General features: G+C 40.5%; 1 protein-coding gene across 4 annotated transcripts; it reads left to right on the top strand.

The window, feature by feature from the left end:
• The first annotated feature begins 2,425 nt into the window (after window positions 1-2,425).
• On the top strand, window positions 2,426-17,070 carry UBE2M (ubiquitin conjugating enzyme E2 M). 4 transcript variants are annotated; one of them, XM_081344298.1, is made up of 7 exons: window positions 2,426-2,634; window positions 2,951-3,168; window positions 3,894-3,988; window positions 5,971-6,009; window positions 10,238-10,341; window positions 12,050-12,113; window positions 15,215-17,070. In XM_081344298.1, exons 2-7 carry the CDS (start codon window positions 3,060-3,062, stop codon window positions 15,353-15,355), a joined length of 552 nt encoding a protein of 183 aa, XP_081200424.1. In that variant the 5' UTR covers window positions 2,426-2,634; window positions 2,951-3,059; the 3' UTR covers window positions 15,356-17,070. The 4 variants fall into 4 exon arrangements, 3 of the variants coding, with proteins under 3 accessions (XP_081200424.1, XP_081200426.1, XP_081200425.1); XR_014028547.1 differs by lacking the exon at window positions 2,426-2,634 and adding an exon at window positions 14,693-14,808 and having other exon boundaries at window positions 2,670-3,168; window positions 15,215-15,345; XM_081344300.1 differs by lacking the exons at window positions 2,426-2,634; window positions 2,951-3,168; window positions 3,894-3,988; window positions 5,971-6,009 and adding an exon at window positions 7,738-7,921.
• Window positions 17,071-18,919: the final 1,849 nt, after the last annotated feature.

Raw genomic sequence — 18,919 nt, 5'->3', positions numbered from 1 at the left:
CTCTGGCAGGCCCGGGACAGGGGCTGTTCCTCTGTCCTGGTCCTACTTGACCTTTCAGCGGCTTTTGATACCATCGACCATGGTATCTTGCTGCAACGGCTTGAGGGGTTGGGAGTGGGAGGCACTGTTTTACGGTGGTTCTACCTCTCGGGCCATTCGCAGTTTGTATCGGCAGGGGGACAGAGATCTACCCCGAGGCCCCTATTGTGGGGTGCCTCAGGGGTCAGTTCTTTCCCCCCTCCTGTTTAACGTCTATATGAAGCTGCTGGGTGAGATCATCCATGGCTTTGGGGTGAGGCATCACCAATATGTGGATGATACCCAGCTGTTCATCTCCACTCCTAGCCAACCCAGTGATGTCCTTGACGTGATGTCCCGGTGCCTGGAGGCGGTGCGGGTCTGGATGGGAAGGAACAGGCTCAGGCTTAACCCCTCCAAGACCGAGTGGCTGTGGATACTGGCCAATGGTTCAACATGTTCTATCTCTTTTGATGGGGGGGAGGCACTGCCCCTTCAGAAAGGGCCCGCAACTTGGGTGTCCTCCTGGATTCACCGTTTAATTTGGAAGATCATCTAATGGCCGTGACCAAGGGGGGCCTTTGCACAGGTTCACCTAGTGAGCCAGTTGTGCCCCTTTCTGGACTGAGATGCCCTATGCACGGTTACCCATGCCCTCGTCACTTCTCGCCTGGATTACTGCAATGCTCTCTACATGGGGCTGCCCTTGAAGTGTACCCGGAGGCTTCAGCTGGTGCAAAATGCGGCCGCGCGGGTGCTTATGGGAGTATCTCGATGCTCCCATGTTACACCACTCCTCTGTGAGGTGCATTGGTTTCTGGTTACCCTCTGGGTGCGATTCAAGGTGCTGGTAATAACCTTTAAAGCCCTACATGGCTTAGGTCCGGGGTACTTGCGAAACCACCTGCTGCCATTATCAATCTCCCATCGCCCAGTTCGCTCCCACAGTCGGCCTCCTCAGGGTTCCGTCGGCCAGGCAATGCCGTCTGGCGACCCCCAGGGGGAGAGCCTTCTCTGTGAACTACCTCTGGAGCTGCGGACGGCCCCTGACCTTCGGTCTTTCCACCGTGACCTGAAGACTTGGTTATTCCAACAAGTGGGTCTGGACTGACTATGTTTTTTAAATTTGGTTTTTTATTGAGTTAAATTGTCATGTATATATTATATTTATTGTTTAATTCTTTTCCATGTTTCTTAAACTTTTTTGTTGTGAGCCTCCCTGAGTCCTTAGGGAGAAGGATGGCATATATCAACAATAATAATAATAATAATGGAAGGGACCTTGGAGGTCATCTAGTCCAAACCCCTGCTCAGGCAGGAAACCCTATACCATTTCAGACAAATGGCTGTCCAATCTCTTCTTAAAAACTTGGTGTTGGAGCATTCACAGCTTCTGGAGGCAGGTTGTTCGACTGGTTAATTGTCCTAACTGTCAGGAAGTTTCTCCTTAGTTCTAGGTTGCTTCTCTCCTTGACTAGTTTCCATCCATTCTCGTCCTGCCTTCAGGCGCTTTGGAGAATGGTTTGACTCCCTCCTCTTTGTGGCAGCCCTTGAGATATTGGAACACTGCTATCATGTCACCCCTCATCCTTTTCTTCAGACATACCCAATTCCAGCAACCGTTCGCCATATGTTTAGCCTCCAGACCATCTTTGAACTCTTCTCTGTACTCTAGAGTCTCAACATCTTTTTTACATCGTGGTGACCAAAACTGGATGTTAGTATTCCAAGTGTGTCCTTACCAAGGCATTGTAAAGTGGTATTTAATACTTCACATGGTCTTCACAGTGGGAGGATTATTAAAACTACAGAATGTGTAAGAAAGCATAAGAAATCTTGAAAATATCTAAATATATTTGATAAAATGCAAAGACTAGGGTAGGCTCACGGGTGTCCGTATAAGAACGAATCCCCCATTGCTTTGTTAAACATGAAACAACTGGGAAGCTAATTTGCAGGAAAGCGGAATCTATATACGGATTTCTATGGAAACTTTTTGCTGTGCCAGCTAGAAAGAAATGCTTGGCTAATTGAAGCAGAAACATTTCCCGAGCACAGTGAAACGTAAAGAGAAAAAACAAAGAGATTTCCTCGAAACTCTCATTTCCGTTATGCACGTGGATGACTTTGTTATGCAGGTTCAATCGCCCTGCGCAGAAGAGGGCTGAGAGAAACATATTTGCTTTTCTTTCAGCATTCATAGGACATTTACTGAGACGAGATTTTAAACAACTATACTAACATAAAACTTTGATACTTCCTGATTTTTTCTTTCTCTCCGGAACGCTTGCCCCGCATATTGCCATAATCAATTGGGAACCGGACATCTTAGAAAAGCGCTATGACGCTGTGACTCTTGGAGTCCCAGAATTCTAAGTCGAGAGCCGAATGCCGGGCGGAAAACTCTGCCTCAGATTCCTCAGCCGGAAGCCCGAGGAAATAGAAAACAGAAAGCCGAATCGGAAAATCACGAGAGCTCCTTTAAAAATAAATAAATAAATAAAATCGAAAAAGGCTGAGCCCTCAGCTGGAAAGCCCGACAGCTTTGAAAAGCGACACTCGTCTCCAGCGAAAGCAGCCGAGTCCTACCGGAGAGTCGGCAAGTGGGCGGAGCTTGTGAGTATAAGACGGAAGTTGCCGACGTTCTTCCGGGAAGGGTCGAAGAGTGCTGTCCGTTGCCGTCCGACTTACACACGGATCCCGCAATAGGAAAAACAGCACCGGCGGTCGCAGCGGCGGCGTTCTGAGGCGGGCCTGCCCCGGTTGCCTGGCCCTTTCCCTGGCTCGCTCGCCTCCCCGTCTCCCTTCCTTTCCCCCCTCGCCCGGCTTCCCCGCCCTTCCCCGTCCCGTCTCTCTCGGCCGGCCAGGCCAGGCCAGGCCAGGCCGCGGGAGTCGCCGTCCCCCTACCTTTCCCTCCTTCTCTTTTCTTAAGAGCCGCGCAGTATTGGGCCGGGCCTGGCTGCGGTAGCCAGTGGGACAGGTCGAGGCCAGGGTCAGAAGGGCGAAAGAACAGTTCGCCGAGCCACCAGAAGCCAGCCAAGATGATCAAGCTATTCTCGTTGAAACAGCAGAAGAAGGAGGAGGAATCGGCTGGCGGCACCAAAGGCTCCAGCAAGAAAGCGTCTGCCGCGCAGCTCCGCATCCAGAAAGGTTAGTGTGTGTGTGTGGGTGTGGATAGGATTAAAACTGCCCACCGAGGGCTTGCTTGTCACCGTGGATGATCATCACCGTTTTTTCATTTTCGTGCCTTAGTGTTTCGGCTCTTGTTAATACATTTATCTAATGATCTCAGCAGCCCTTTAAGGTAGGCCAAGCTTTGGTAAGCGTGGCTGGAAAGCCCTTCTTGCTAATGACTGCTTGATGAGTTCATGGGAAATCATTGAACAGGTCCTGATTCCTTTTGCTGCCAGAACTCTCTTGGAATTTAGGAGTCTGGCTTTTCAGACTCACAAACCCAGGGTGGTCTGATTTTCTTCATAGAATAAGTTATAAACACACTATAATGACCTAAAGTAATTTGTAGATACCTGAATACTTTCTCAAACTGCATATTGCTGATTATTTTGTTTCCTTGTCCTTCCTCTACAACATTTTGGCTATTGAACAACTCAATTTTTTATTAATCTATCTGGGGCACATGCTGTGTTTTATAATTTCAAATATTTTGTTTAAAATCATTTTTTTTCAAATCCATGCCTATAACTTCTCCCCTTTTCTAAAAGTTTTCAGAGAAGTATCAGTTTTTAACTAATGACCAACCTAAAGAGCAATTATATATTTTGGTTTGGGAATAGAGGCTTTTCTACTGATTTAGTCAAGTCTCTCTAATCAGCTGTATTTTCTAAACTGGCAATTTCTTCTGCTTTTTCTGACAGATATAAATGAACTGAATTTGCCGAAAACATGCGAAATAGACTTTTCAGACCAGGATGATCTTCTCAATTTCAAGCTAGTTATCTGCCCTGATGAGGTGAGTGATGTGGGTATAGGAAGAAACTTTAAAATGTTCCTGCATATTGTCCTATTTAAACAATGGAGCCCCCTTATTAGTGAGCTAATAGGCAGTACCCTCTGCTGTGTGACTTTCTCCCACCCCCACCCTTGTATGTTTTTTTCTGTATAAGGGATGATTGATAGAATTGGTTTGGAGAAAAACTACTTATTGAAAATTTTAATCATGAGGGCTCTTGTATTTGAAATCATGAAGATGATACTTTCTGGGATATTCCCTTTTAATGTTCATTTCATCTTGCCATATTTTTTTACTTTTTATACATAACCTTCTTATTGTCACTGCACCATAAATATTAAACCTGTTTGCTTTTTTGTTTTTAGGGTAGTTATAGTAAAAGATTTCCCAAAATTGCCTATTTTTAAATTTATCTGTGCAGAAGGCAATATATATTTATTTATTTATTTAGATTTATATACTGCCCTTTCCCGAAGGACTCAGGGTGGTTTACAGGGCATTTAAAAAACAGTCAATACAAACGTTAAAACAAATTAAAAGAGATTAAATAGAACCCTGAGAAAATTAAAACCCAGTTAAAATTAAAATTAAAAATATTCTCAGCCTGGGCCAGAGAGCTCGAAGAGCCAGGTCTTCAGGTCCCGGCAGAATGAACGGAGGTTGGGGGCAGTCCTAAGCTCCGCAGGCAGTTGGTTCCACAGGGCAGGCGCACCCACTGAGAAGGCCCTACCCCTGGGTGTTACCCGCCGGCAGTCTTTAACCGGCGGCACCCTGAGGAGACCCTCCCTGTGGGAGCGCACTGGACGAAGGGAACTTGCTGCTCGCCATCACCAGCACCTTGAATCTCACCCGAAGGGCAACTGGAAGCCAATGCATATATAGCTTGAATGTTATTGGTTAATTTTGAACATAGCCACCTCCCTACTTATAAGAGAACGTGCATGCTTAATGTAGCTATGTTATAATACATTTATTATTGTTATTCCCCCAAAAAAGATTGCAGTGTGTTTTTCAGTTGAATTGTATGGCATATATGTTACATTAAAGATGGAAAAAATTCTGAAAGTGATTTATCTTGGTCTGGTTTTTTTACATCTCAAAAGACCTAGCATTTTAACAGGTATGTAGACTTTTTATATCTACTGTAAATGGCTTTAGCCATACCTCATGAATGTTTTACCTGTTCAGAAGCTGGTCTTAAGTAATGATTGGTTACTGGTTACTTTGGTTGGGAAACTTCATGAGTGGGATGAATCAGCACTCCAATGTATCCTGTGATATTGACATTCATACCAGTACATGTCTGTTATATTTTTACTTTTGTCCTTGTAAGTCCATTATTGCTTAAAATTCTTCACATTTTGAATGCAATGTGTTTCATTTTGTACATAGGCTAATTTTGTAGATAGGCAAAATGTCTTCACAAATAAGTTTTCTAAAGCAGGGAGAATTGTGGATGATGAGAAAATAAGGAGACAACATTCTATTTTTAGTCAATCTAATGTGATAACCTTAAAGCACATGTATAAAAATACACAAGATGAATCTGTGTGACAGCTTTCCTTGCTGTTTGATCCAGAATATTGAAGCATAATCCCATTCAGAAGTCAGAATGTTAGCAAATAAAGACTGTCCTCTTTCCAGTACAACGTTCTGTCTGCTACCTTTTTTACTTCTTTACTTGCAGAAATACATGTAAAGCTAAATAACTAAGAATTCCCCATTGTCCATGTATTTTTGGCCTATTCTAGTTTGGGTGGCTGATTGTATTTCCAGGATTTGGGAGTGTGAAGTAAAGAGATATGCCCTAAAATGGCAAACATCTAGGGAAGTTGATGGTTTGTGTTGGATTGGAAAGTGAACTGCTTTGTTGTAACTTTAGTGTTGTCCACTTCCCATTTTTCCATATCTGAAATTTATGAGAGTTGTTTCCTTCTATTTGGAGTCATACTTGCTTAAATTGTCCAATGTTTGTCTTACAGGGATTCTATAAAGGTGGGAAATTTGTATTCAGCTTTAAGGTAAGCAATCTGTCTGCTTGCTATTTAAGACATCTAATAGGTCAAATACTATATATCTAACTTTTCTGATGCACAAAATAACAAGGATAATACCGTTCATTAGATTTCAGCCATCATTGTGTGATTTGGGTAGCAACATATGGATGAATGGTGTCAGCATAAAAACAATTTAATTCAGGGCAGAGGTTGGGAATTATAGGTTGCCATAAATCAAATGTGTTTGGGTGCTTCATTGTTTTCTACTTAGAGCTGAGCTGGGTTTAGCTTCTGAAGTGGGGAAAATCTCTTACATTTTTGAGACTCATATCAGTAGATTGATTACTTAATGAGCAATTATGTAGAATCCCAAGTATGCTTGGAACTATGATAAAGATGATGAAGGGGAGTTGACAAAGTTTGCCCTAGATATTTTGCCTGTTAAAGGGTGGTAATAAATAAATCAGTTGCTGAGAATGAAACATTTTGAAAAGAGTACTAATAAATAGTCTTGAATTATTGCTGAAGAAAGCAACTGTTAATGGTTACTGTCTAAGGCACATTGGATCAGCTTCTGTGTCTGGATTTTCAGAAAGTTGAAATGATCTGTGTTTCACAATTAATTGTAAGTTAATTGCATTTGAAAAAGTGGACATTGTGTTTGAATATATTATATTTATGACTCATGGATTATTTGATAGTCATTTGCTATACTTAAAATATTGTGTCCCCAAAATTGTCTGTTGGGCACATGTGGCAGTCAGTGACAACCTTCTATGTGATTTCTGCATAAATCATGAGATTAGAAATCAGATTCATTATTATAATTTTTGTTTCTTAAAATAATACCTGAAGAAATTGCTTCCATGATGTATTAAATGTCTGAAATATAGGCTGGCTTACTAGCCAGCTATCCCATAGTCTTCCAATAATTTGGTTGTGTATATGTTCAGCATATACTTCATAGGTGTATATTGACATCCCATTAGCTTCAATTTTCATTTAAAGAAAATACAGTAATGAATATTAATAGATATCTGAATACGTAGATTGCTTAAAGTACAGGACAGCCAAAAATTGCTTGGATTTGAATTGCTTTTATATATTAGAGGAACTTTTGCCAGTCCTTCTCATAAAAATGCTTAGTGTAAACTATGTATACTTCCCTTTGTGTCAAAAGTAAGTCTATGAAAATCTTACAACAATTGGGTTAAAATAATGCTAATACAGAAAACTTCAAGTGTGTAGGTTTTTAGAAAGCCTGTGTCTTTAGTTGGAAATTAAGGAAGCAGGAAACTTCATGCTGTAGCAATGTCTGCCATTTCTGTCTTTGGCAATTCTTACCTTTACTAAAAAAATTATTCAGTGAGTCAGAACTATCACTAGAAATTAGGAAATTTTATGGCTGTTTGTCAGAAGAGAAAAGAAAGGGTCTAATGTCCACATTTCTGGTGAGAATTCCAGGGAGAATTAGTCTTTCCTTCCTGGGGTGACAAAAATGAAATTGTAAGGATCTGTTTCCCCAGGAAAGCAAAACTCTTGTCTCCATTAACATTAATCAAAATAACTTTTACTGAGAGAGAGATTGGATGCAGAAAAGTCAGGCGAAATGTGAAGGTCCTGCACAAAGTGCAAAGCAATTCTTTTGTTTTTCCCCCAACCCCAATCCCTGCTATAGTAGTCCACCAGCAGCCAATATGATGCCGCAGAGATGTTATGAGAACACTGAAGTGCTGGGTAGATAACAGATCACTCTTATGGCATGGCGACCTTGGAACCAGGCTTGAACCAGCTGAGAAAGGAGTCTGCTTCTTCTCTGAAGACAGTCCCCGTCCCTAATTCCCTAACAGTGCCAGAAGCCTTTCTCCACCGTAACAGAATGGCAGGACACCTGCATAGTGGACCTGACAGAAATTTTAAAACAGTTCTAAATAAAGTGATTAGAGGGAAGGTACTCTTCTGGGAAGTAACTTGGAAAGTTTTCAGAAATACCCACTACTTTCAATTCAGTGAAAGTATTTAAGATTCCTGTCTTTGTCTCTTAAGTGTTCATGAAAAAATGCTACTGTCTTTGAAACAATTGCATTTTTATTGCATCCTTGCAAATTTTCAGAGTAGTAGGTATGGTTCATTATTTTACTCTGGTTATCATTTGGATCTTTGTCAGTGTTCATACTCATAAAGATTTGGAGCTCATAATTCCAGCAGCTTAATTATAGCAACTGTTTTCATATTGCTTTACAATCAAGTTCTTAAAACAAAACTGCGTAATTAAAACAGTCATATACAGTCATGGCTGAAATTGTTGGCACCCCAGAAACTTTTCCAGAAAATCAAGTATTTCTCACAGAAAAGTATTGCAGGAACACATGTTTTGCTATACACAGGTTTATTCTCTTTGTGTGTATTGGAACACAACAAAAAAGGGAGGGAAAAAAGCAAATTGGACATAATGTCAAACAAAACTCCAAAAATGGGCTGGACAAAATTATTGGCACCCTTTCAAAATTGTGGATAAACAAGATTGTTTCAAGCATGTGATGCTCCTTTAAACTCACCTGGGGCAAGTAACAGGTGTGGGCAATATAAAAATCACACCTGAAAGCAGATAAAAAGGAGAGAAGTTCACTTAGTCTTTGCATTGTGTGTCTGTGTGTGCCACACTAAGCATGGACAACAGAAAGAGGAGAAGAGAACTGTGTGAGGACTTGAGAACCAAAATTGTGCACAAATATCAACAATCTCAAGGTTACAAGTCCATCTCCAGAGATCTAGATTTGCCTTTGTCCACAGTGCACAACATTATCAAGAAGTTTGCAACCCATGGCACTGTTGCTAATCTCCCTGGTCGTGGATGGAAGAGAAAAATTGATGAAAGGTTGCAACGCAGGACAGTCCAGATGGTGGATAAGCAGCCCCAAACAAGTTCCAAAGGAATGCAAGCTGTCCTGCAGGCTTAGGGAGCATCAGTGTCGGCGCGAACTATCCATCGACATTTAAATCAAATGAAACGCTATGGCAGGAGACCCAGGAGGACCCCACTGCTGACACAGAGACATAAAAAAGCAAGATTACAGTTTGCCAAAATGTACTTGAGTAAGCCAAAATCCTTCTGGGAAAACGTCTTGTGGACAGATGAGACCAAGATAGAGCTTTTTGGTAAAGCACATCATTCTACTGTTTACCGAAAACGAAATGAGGCCTACAAAGAAAAGAACACAGTACCTACAGTGAAATATGGTGGAGGTTCAATGATGTTTTGGGGTTGTTTTGCTGCCTCTGGCACTGGGTGCCTTGAATGTGTGCAAGGCATCATGAAATCTGAGGATTACCAAAGGATTTTGGGTCGCACTGTAGAGCTCAGTGTCAGAAAGCTGGGTTTGCGTCCAAGATCTTGGGTCTTCCAGCAGGACAATGACCCCAAACATATGTCAAAAAGCACCCAGAAATGGATGGCAAGAAAGCGCTGGAGAGTTCTGAAGTGGCCAGCAAGGAGTCCAGATCTGAATCCCATTGAATACCTGTGGAGAGATCTTAAAATTGCTGTTGGGAAAAGGCGCCCTTCCAATAAGAGAGACCTGGAGCAGTTTGCAAAGGAAGAGTGGTCCAAAATTCCGGGTGAGAGGTGTAAGAAGCTTATTGATGGTTATAGGAAGCGTCTGATTTCAATTATTTTTTCCAAAGGGTGTGCAACCAAATATTAAGTTAAGGGTGCCAATAATTTTGTCCAGCCCATTTTTGGAGTTTTGTTTGACATTATGTCCAATTTGCTTTTTTTCCTCCCTTTTTTGTTGTGTTCCAATACACACAAAGGGAATAAACCTGTGTATAGCAAAACATGTGTTCCTGCAATACTTTTCTGTGAGAAATACTTGATTTTCTGGAAAAATTTCTGGGGTGCCAACAATTTCGGCCATGACTGTAAACAAATGCTTCACACTGAAATCTTGATTGAATAGTGGATATCAATTATCTGGACACATTGCATTGTATACGTTGTCAGAGAAGCCAGGATTCCTCTCTGGTTTCTCCATTCTAGTTTGGGGCACTGGATAACTCAAAGTATAATTTACCTTCTGTACCATTCAAATATGGCAAAACCCAAACCTACTGGCAGAAAATTAGTGAAGAATGGGAAAGTCATAGATCGTTGTGTACATGGCCCAAATTTTTGGCAGCAATCTTGAATGGACGGTATCTAACATGAAAAAAACCTGACAGAATGTTTTTCTCTTTTGTGTTTTGCTTCCAGGTCGGGCAAGGTTACCCGCATGATCCCCCCAAAGTCAAGTGTGAGACTATGGTGTATCACCCAAATATAGATTTAGAAGGCAATGTTTGCCTAAATATTCTCAGGTACAAAACATGTTCTGCTGTTCTTATATATTCTCTTTTCATTCCTATGTATTTTCTTGTTTGGAGGATTAGAGGAAGTTTTAAGAACAAATGTTGGGGAAATATCAAACAAGTTACAAAATGTTTTTCATTTTGAACTGAGCATAATGCTTTTTGAGGCAACAAGTATTCACTGAGTGCTCAACTACATACTGAATAAAGGATGATTCACAGATCATAGGAAAAAGGGGCAGGCAAACCTTTGTCTGGGAACTCTGTCGCCCCCAGAGTTGCCTTTGACCATTATTGCTGAACATTGGTGGCACATTTTTTTCACTATCTTAAGGCAAACACACAAAATTTACTGCAAGCTTTACAATTTATCACAATTTAATCAACTAACAGTCCCTCCAAACTAAAAACAAAATTAGCACCTCTCACTTTGAAGCACTGCCAATTCATTGTGGCCCTTGGTTTTCACATAAAATGTTAGGTGTGATCTCCAGATTTCAACAGTTATTGACTGCTGATTACATGAAGTGTTAATACCACTTTATGATACTTTGGTAAGACCACACTTGGAATACTGCATCCGGTTTTGGTCACCATGATGTAAAAAAGATGTTGAGACTCTAGAACAGGGCTGTCCAACTCGCAATGTCATGTGACATGTTGCGACGTATCTTGATTTTTCCCCCAATCCCGGCAGTGGGGTTGGCATGACACATCCGGCCTATGGGCTGGCAGTTTGACACGCCTGCTCTAGAAAGAGTGCACAGAAGAGCAACGAAGATGATTAGGGGACTGGAGGCTAAAACATAAAGAACGGTTGCTGGAATTGGGTATGTCTAGTTTAATGAAAAGAAGGACTAAAGGTGACATGATAGTAATCTTCCAGTATCTCAGGGGTTGCCACAAAGGAGGGAGCCAAGCTGACTCCAAAGCACCTGAAGGCAGGACAAGAAACAATGGATGGAAACTAACCAAAGAGAGAAGCAACCCAGACCTAGGGAGAAATTTCCTGACAGAACAATTAATCAATGGAACAACTTGCCTCCAGAAGTTGTGAATGCTCCAACACTGCAAATTTTAAGGAAGAGATTGGACAACCATTTGTTTGAAATGGTATAAGGTTTCCTGCCTGAGCAGGGGGTTGGACTAGAAGACTTCCAACTCTGTTATTCTGACTTCTGTGCTAAGCTATGTTGGTTGTGTTCAGGCAAAACTACACATTCAATTACAACTTTTGTGTTTATGAATCTAGCTACACTAAGGAGTGTGGAAGAGAGCTTGCAACAATCATGCCAAACCCAATGCCCTCAGGATGTGCTCAGCTGCAGCCAGCATGGATTAGGGAAGGCAATCTTCCTAGTGGGTGTATTTCTGAGCACTGCTGTTACTGTTTTTTTTTAAGTATTTGTAATGTTGAACATATTTCTGTTTTTAAAAATCCTCTTATGCCATCATAATTAAAAGTGTGAGTAGAAATAAAAACCTGAAAGAGGACTGTCAAAAATTTTACTCTTGGGATATTGTCAGTATTTAATTATATGAAAATGTAATTAAAAGTGTCTTATGTTTTAAAGGATTTGGAATATTAAACATATTTCAATTTGGATCCTCATAAAATTTTATTTTAACAATGTGAATTTAAATAAATATTTTGTTATTTTTGGGTAAACTTTCCTGAGTCTGTGTTAATTTTTTTCATTATTTTTCTGGCCCACAGAGAGGACTGGAAGCCTGTACTAACAATAAACTCTATAATTTATGGCCTGCAGTATCTCTTCTTGGTAAGTATATGTGGAAAGGAGGTCTGAAACAGTGGCATTAAGGCTAGAGCACTATTCTCCTGCTCAGTCTGGGCAGGAAGATTGAAAGATTGGGGGACAAATGATACAGTAAGATTTTTGCAGCAAAGACACAATTGAGATGAGAGCTATAATTGATGTTTTCATTAAAAGTAATAGTGTTTCCTTTGTTGTAGTCGAAGTGACAAGTGTCATCTTAATATACATTATATATAAATTTTCTTTCACTTTCCATAATAAAACCAACTAAATAATGTGAGGTGTAGTTTTAATAATTTGTGTATTGGAACAGCTCTTTTTTCTAATAAGTATATTGTGGGTGGAGAGATAAGAACATGTGATTATGTCTCTTTAAACTACCAAAAAGATAAAAATACACACCTTCCACATATTTTAAATATAACACCGTCAACTTCAATAATTAATTTAATGGTAAGAGTTGGTCAGAATTTTAGTCCAAAGCATTAGAAATATACAAAATAGCCTTTCCTGATAAAAGTAGGATTGTTACTACCTCTACTGTGGTGGCGAACCTATGACACGGGTGCCACAGGTGGCATGCAGAGCCCTCTCTGTGGGCACGTGTGCCGTCGCCCCAGTCCTAGGCCTTCAGCTGGGTTTTATAAAACCTTTTCGCTTTAGGTCTCCGCAGAGTGCAAAAAAAGAAAAAAGGTTCAATCAATCAATTTCAACTTCTCACCGGAAAAAAAAGTTCTCGCAAATTTGGAATTGATTGATTGAACTTTTTAGTCCCACCCAGTCTGCCATTACCACTGCAGCCACACCCACCCAATGGGCCACGCCCCCCTGGTACCCAACGATACGTAAGTGGGTTTTGGGTTGCAGTTTGGCCACTCGGTCTCTAAAAGGTTCGCCATCACTGCTATAGGGTGTGGCTAATATGAGAACATTTGCATTTAAGTAGAGTGCTTTAAATCAAATTTTTAGCTTTCTAATATTGTTTTTCCTGAAGAAATCTGACTACTCACAATTAAAAGCATTTGTTTCCAACCAGATGGAACTTTTCTATAATATCCAAAAGTGTGATCTCAAAACTCTTTTTGTCTTGTCCCTCCTGTTTTGCAGTATAGTGTCTTAGCATGATCCTGTTAACTCTGTTCGGTGAATATTACATCAGTGCATTTATTTTTATGGAGTAAATTGGAAATTAAAAAATATTCAGCATGCTGTATTTCTAAGATGGCATCATAAATTTGACAATTCAGAATGTTCCACTTATTGAAATTTTTATTTATTAAACACAACATTAATTCTATATGAAATGAAGTAAATATCCATGTGATCGTGTGATATCCTTGAAGTTGTGTGGTGAATGTTACATCGGTGGTATGGTGGGGCCACACTCCAAAAATTTAGTAGGGTAGAGGCAAAATATGAATATTTCTCTTAGGTTCGATTTAAATTGCTAGATCAAATATAATTTATGTTTTTCTAGTTTTGTCATTTCAATTTGAGAAATAAAAATTGGAACATTTAGAACAGATTTAGATTTAAATCCCTTTGGCCTAAATATTTATGACTTAGATAAAAAGGGCACCCTGTAACATTGTATAAAGAATGTATTAATAACATTGTCCTTTTTCATCTACAAAAATAAGTTTTAATCATTTTAAAGAAGATGGATGAATTGGGTATTGATATTTTTGATATTTATAGAGCATTGAAGTACAATAAATCAGGTTATAAAATGGCGTGTAGATTTTTTTTAAAAAAAATACACATGTATTTTTATATGTATTAAATAGAATTTTTGACAACCTGACTTGCGCAAATTATATGAAGCAGTACAAATTATATAAAGCAGTACATTAACAGAGGGATAGAATCAAGATCAAGTGAAGTACTAATACCACTTTACAATGCTTTGGTAAGGCCACACCTGGAATACTGCATCCAGTTTTGGTCACCACGATGTAAAAAAGATGTCGAGATTCTAGAAAGGGTACAGAGAAGAGCAACAAAGGTGATTGGGGGACTGGAGGCTAAAACATATAGGGAACGGTTGCTGGAATTGGGTATGTCTAGTTCAACGAAGAGAAGGGTGAGGGGTGACATGATAGCAGTGTTCCAATATCTCAGGGGCTGCTACAAAGAAGAGGGAGTCAAGCTATTCTCCAAAGCACCTGAAGGCAGGACAAGAAGCAAAGGATGGAAACTAACCAGAGAAGCAACCTAGAACTAAGGAGAAACTTCCTGACAGTTAGAACAATTAACCAGTGGAACCACCTGCCTCCAGAAGTGGTGAATGCTCCAACACTGGAGGTTTTTAAGAAGAGACTGGACAGCCATTTGTCTGAAATGGTATAGGGTTTCCTGCCTGAGGAGGGGGTTGGACTAGATGACCTCCAAGGTCCCTTCCAACTACTACTACTACTTATTATTATTATTATTATTATTATTATTATTATTATTATTATTATTATTATTATTATTATTAAAATTCCTCTGGGCTTTTTACTTTCTAGCCTATTGGTAAAAAAAGATCATTTCCCAAAAAGCAGTTCCATTTCATAACAATAGTAACTTCCATATATTTACAGTTTGGAGTTGATTGGTGTAATGATATAGAAGGATGACCTTGGGAGATCGGGTGAAGTGAAGCTACCTAGGGAATGACCCGAAATGAGAAAGCATAAGACACAGCTGCCTATGGAAGGTGGAGTAAGAGGCTTGGGAGGGATCCTCCCTAAATTATCAGGCTGTAAAAGTAACTTTGAGAAAATTATACTTTTGAAACTTGTATTATTTTACTGTAGTTTTATAATAAAGTAGAATTAGCTTATCTGATACTTCCTGTCTGGTTTATCCAGTAAGGCTGCAATTCTCAATATACAATTCAGTTTTATAGCCCAATAATTTAGGAAGGGTCTGTTCTTTTGGAGTGGTTTATGCTAGTTGGCAAACACAGGGCAAAATTATACTGAGTGAAGAGTGACTTTTTAAGAGATAGTAAGATGCTGTTGCTTACTCTTGCAGCCTGATTAAAATGGATTCCTTGTACGTGAAAATCTTTAAACTGCTACAAAACTCTGGCATTTAATGGTGTTCTCTTCCCTCTCTAGGAGCCAAACCCCGAAGACCCCTTGAACAAAGAGGCTGCTGAAGTACTCCAGAACAACAGACGCCTGTTTGAGCAGAACGTCCAGCGCTCGATGCGGGGTGGCTACATTGGTTCCACCTACTTTGAGCGCTGCCTCAAATAGAACTGACTGGCTCCGGGCACAAACTTGCTCCCCCTTCCCCCCATCTCCTTCTAGCTCTTCTAAGGGACTCAGCCAACACCGCTGCCTTCAAGGGGGCACAGGAGTCAGAAATGGCAGGCGACCCCCTCCATCTTCTTTTTCTCCCTTCCTTTTCCCCTCCATCTGCTCACCTACTGCCCCTGCCAGCCTGGAGCTTCAGCAACCACTGTCTCACCAGATCCTTGTACCTCCCTCACTGCTCGCTCTCTCTGCTGCTGTGGGGTGAGGGCTGAGGTTACTGCTGCTTCTTTGTCTCACTCCTTGTGTTGGGGTAGCCACCTATTCCTGACTGTGTGGGACCCCATCCGTCTTTCTGGGAACTGTGGTTTTGCTGCTAAGAACAGAAGGCTCCCTATGTGCTCTGGCATTCCTGCAGTGCAGTGTTATTCAGCTGCGAGATCAGCAGGCCACTTGCCTCTCTTTTCCTCTCCTGCTGGGCACCACAGCTTCTGACCATAACTATTTATTAAAGGGGGAGGCTCTTGAGGACTGGTGGAAGGCTAGAGCAGGGTGCTCAGCTGCCTTCACTCTGCCCCAGGCATTGTGGCTCAAGGGTAGGGGCTGAGCCAGGCCTGGGATATTTCTTCTAGGATCAACTCACTTGGGTATCTGGTTTTTAAGGAAAAGCTAATAAAGCCACCACCATCACCATCAAACCCACCAATGCTAATAGTAGTAATAAAAGTAACAGGGACACTGCTGATCCTATTGTTGTCTACCAGGGCCTGCCCAACAATGAACTCTACTCTGCCTCTCCAGTGACTCCTGCAAGTCCCTGGCCAACATTAAGCCACTGTCATTCTAGTGTGTCGGGTTATTAAAGGGGAATGTTAGCACATTCAATTTGCCCCTTTGCCTTTCATTTTCTGCTTCCTTCTTCCCTGGTTGGTGCAGGGGTGGAGAGGGCAGGGGAAAGTGATGTGTAATGGCTTGTACATTGGTGACGGTGAAGTTTTGTGCCATCCTGAGAAACAGATAGTCTGTGTATATAGCAGGGGTGTCAAATGCTGGCCCACGGGCCGGATGCATCATCCAGAAGCCGCACCCACCCCATTGCCAGCAATGGCAAAACTCTCCCAATATGTTGCGTGACGTTGCAAGTTTGACATGTCTGTATATAGGAAGGAACTGAAGGTGAGTCCTAAAGAGGTGATGTGGACAACATTTTGACAATGTTGATTTTGGCATACTAGTTGGACACATTTCTCCCATTAATAGAAGTACAGTTGCCACAACTGATACAGAATACTCTGCATACCTGGATATCTGAGTGTAGTTGTTAGAACAGAATTAATTTTATGACTGTTCTATGATATAGGATCTAACAAAGATACCAACTTTCCACCATAATAAATTCTGCTTTGCTATAAAATCCCTTTCACAAACTGCCTCTAGAAAATTGCATTTCTCTACCAATTAGTGATACTTCCTATTTATTGTAACCATATGCATCCAGTGTAGCTGTGCTGTAAACTTAACCTGGTCTGGCTCTATGCTACAATTGATAAGTCATACAAATATATATTCAGTGCCTGTATATACAAAGAAGAAGAAAGGTTATAAGAAAATCTACAGAGTTCTATCTGTCCATCCTTACATTTCCCGGTCTCCTGCTGCTTACATTTTGAGAATTGTTCTTTAAAATTGTTAATATGGTAATTAAATTTTCTAGTGAAGAGGTAGTCCTTGACTAACTGTTAAACAGCACTGAAAAAAGTGCCTGACTGCTTTTCACACAACAGTTGCAGCATCCCGTGGTCATATGATCAAAATTCAGACATTTGGCAACTGGTTCATATTTATGATAGTTGCAGTGTCCTGGGATCATATCCCGTTTTGTGGCTTCCTGAGAAGCAAAATCAATAGATTCACTAAACAACCTTGTTACTAGCTTAACAAGTGCAGGGATTTACTTAACCATGGCAAGAAAGGTTCATAAAATGCGGCAACACTCACTTAACGTTTTATTTAACAACAAAGTTTGGGCTCAATTGTAAGTCAAGGACTATGTGCTTTGCTTTAGTAAATGAGCCTTTTCTCAACTTTCCATCCTTTTAATATAGGCACTTATGCTAGTTGTTTCTAAAACAACTGTTCAAATGAGCTCATGTTACCATTTTTTTATGGTGGTACTAGTAGCTGAATGACGTCTACAGACAATCCTGACTGTGTCTATGAGGTTTCTAGGCTTCTGTTCTGAAGATGCAGGCAGTGGATCTGAAAATTTAAAACTATAACCTGTCCTGCATGAACCACTACAACTAATGTAGAGGTGTGGTAATCTGTGAATAGTTAATGATTCAGGATTGCGGAAAGGCACAGACTTTTCTAACCTAAAGCCTATAAAAATAATTTACAGACCGAAACAAGCTTGTCTGTTTAGCCTTGGAGTGTCTCAGTAGCTAATAGGCCATGACCATAATAAAGTGTGCTCAGGATGGTGCTTAATTGCTGGTGGTAAAACAAAAATTGCTACTTTTCTGTCTCTTCCCCACCTTTTCCCTCTCATTTGTTGTTTTTATCACCTTCGTTTGTGATAGTATAAGGCATGTGTCTTAATGGCACACGCTAGGAGCCAAGAGGGCAATAGGAAAGGTCAGCTGTCGTGGCCACCTTGCTTCAAGATTCTCAAGAGGTTCTGTTTAACTCTTACATCATTCTTGGGGCACTTTGTGCTAACAGTCATACAAAACACTGCATTGTCCTCTGTTCATGCTGTCTAATGAGATCACTGCTTATGTGCATCATGAATCTTTGGCTTGAACCAACTGTTATTTAAACATACTGGGTCTCTACATTTATGAATGTGTATGCTTAAGCATAATCCTGGCCTGACTTGAGTGATGCAGTTGAGATTTACCGTAATTTCCCACCATCTCCAGCACACCTGCCAATATAGCTGACGAGTTGTAGTCTAGCATCTTTTTTAAAAAAATGACAGTGACAAGGATGGAACTAGAAATGTTATCTATCCAAACCATATTGCACTGTCACACAGTATATTTTTAGTGCAGTGTTTTTAAGACATGTAATCTTAAAACACAGGTGGTTAAATTACATTCCTTGTCCCAAAATAAAGAACTGTGTGATGCGCTTTTTGGCTATGAACAGACCTGCAATGTAAATGATAAATGTTTCAGTGATCACTTTGTTCTCTGGCCAAGTGAAGGAATGACTGAAAAACAATATTCTTATCTTTTTGCATAGTTAACATAAATTCCGGCCCAAAAGATGAGATGTCATGGACAAATCCATGTAATATTATTGACAGCACCATGAAAGGGGTTTATCACTTTTGAAAAAATTTCAGAGATCTTTTTCAAGTACTAACTATTTTATTTTATTTTATTTTATTTTAATCCCATTTATATCCCGCCCTTCTCCGAAGACTCAGGGCGGCTTACAATCTAAAGCACAGTGTGCTTAGCAATAGCCTTCATTCTATGTATATGCCTGGTTATTAGGGCTTTCGCCCCCCCCAAGCGGCATTATTACAAAGTCAGCTTATTGCCCCCAACAATCTGG

The sequence above is a fragment of the Vipera berus genome (genome assembly GCF_964194415.1).
Source record: "Vipera berus genome assembly, chromosome: Z".
NCBI lineage: Eukaryota > Metazoa > Chordata > Lepidosauria > Squamata > Viperidae > Vipera > Vipera berus.
Note: the sequence above shows the minus strand (reverse complement) of the source record. Positions and strands in the feature narration are given on the sequence as shown.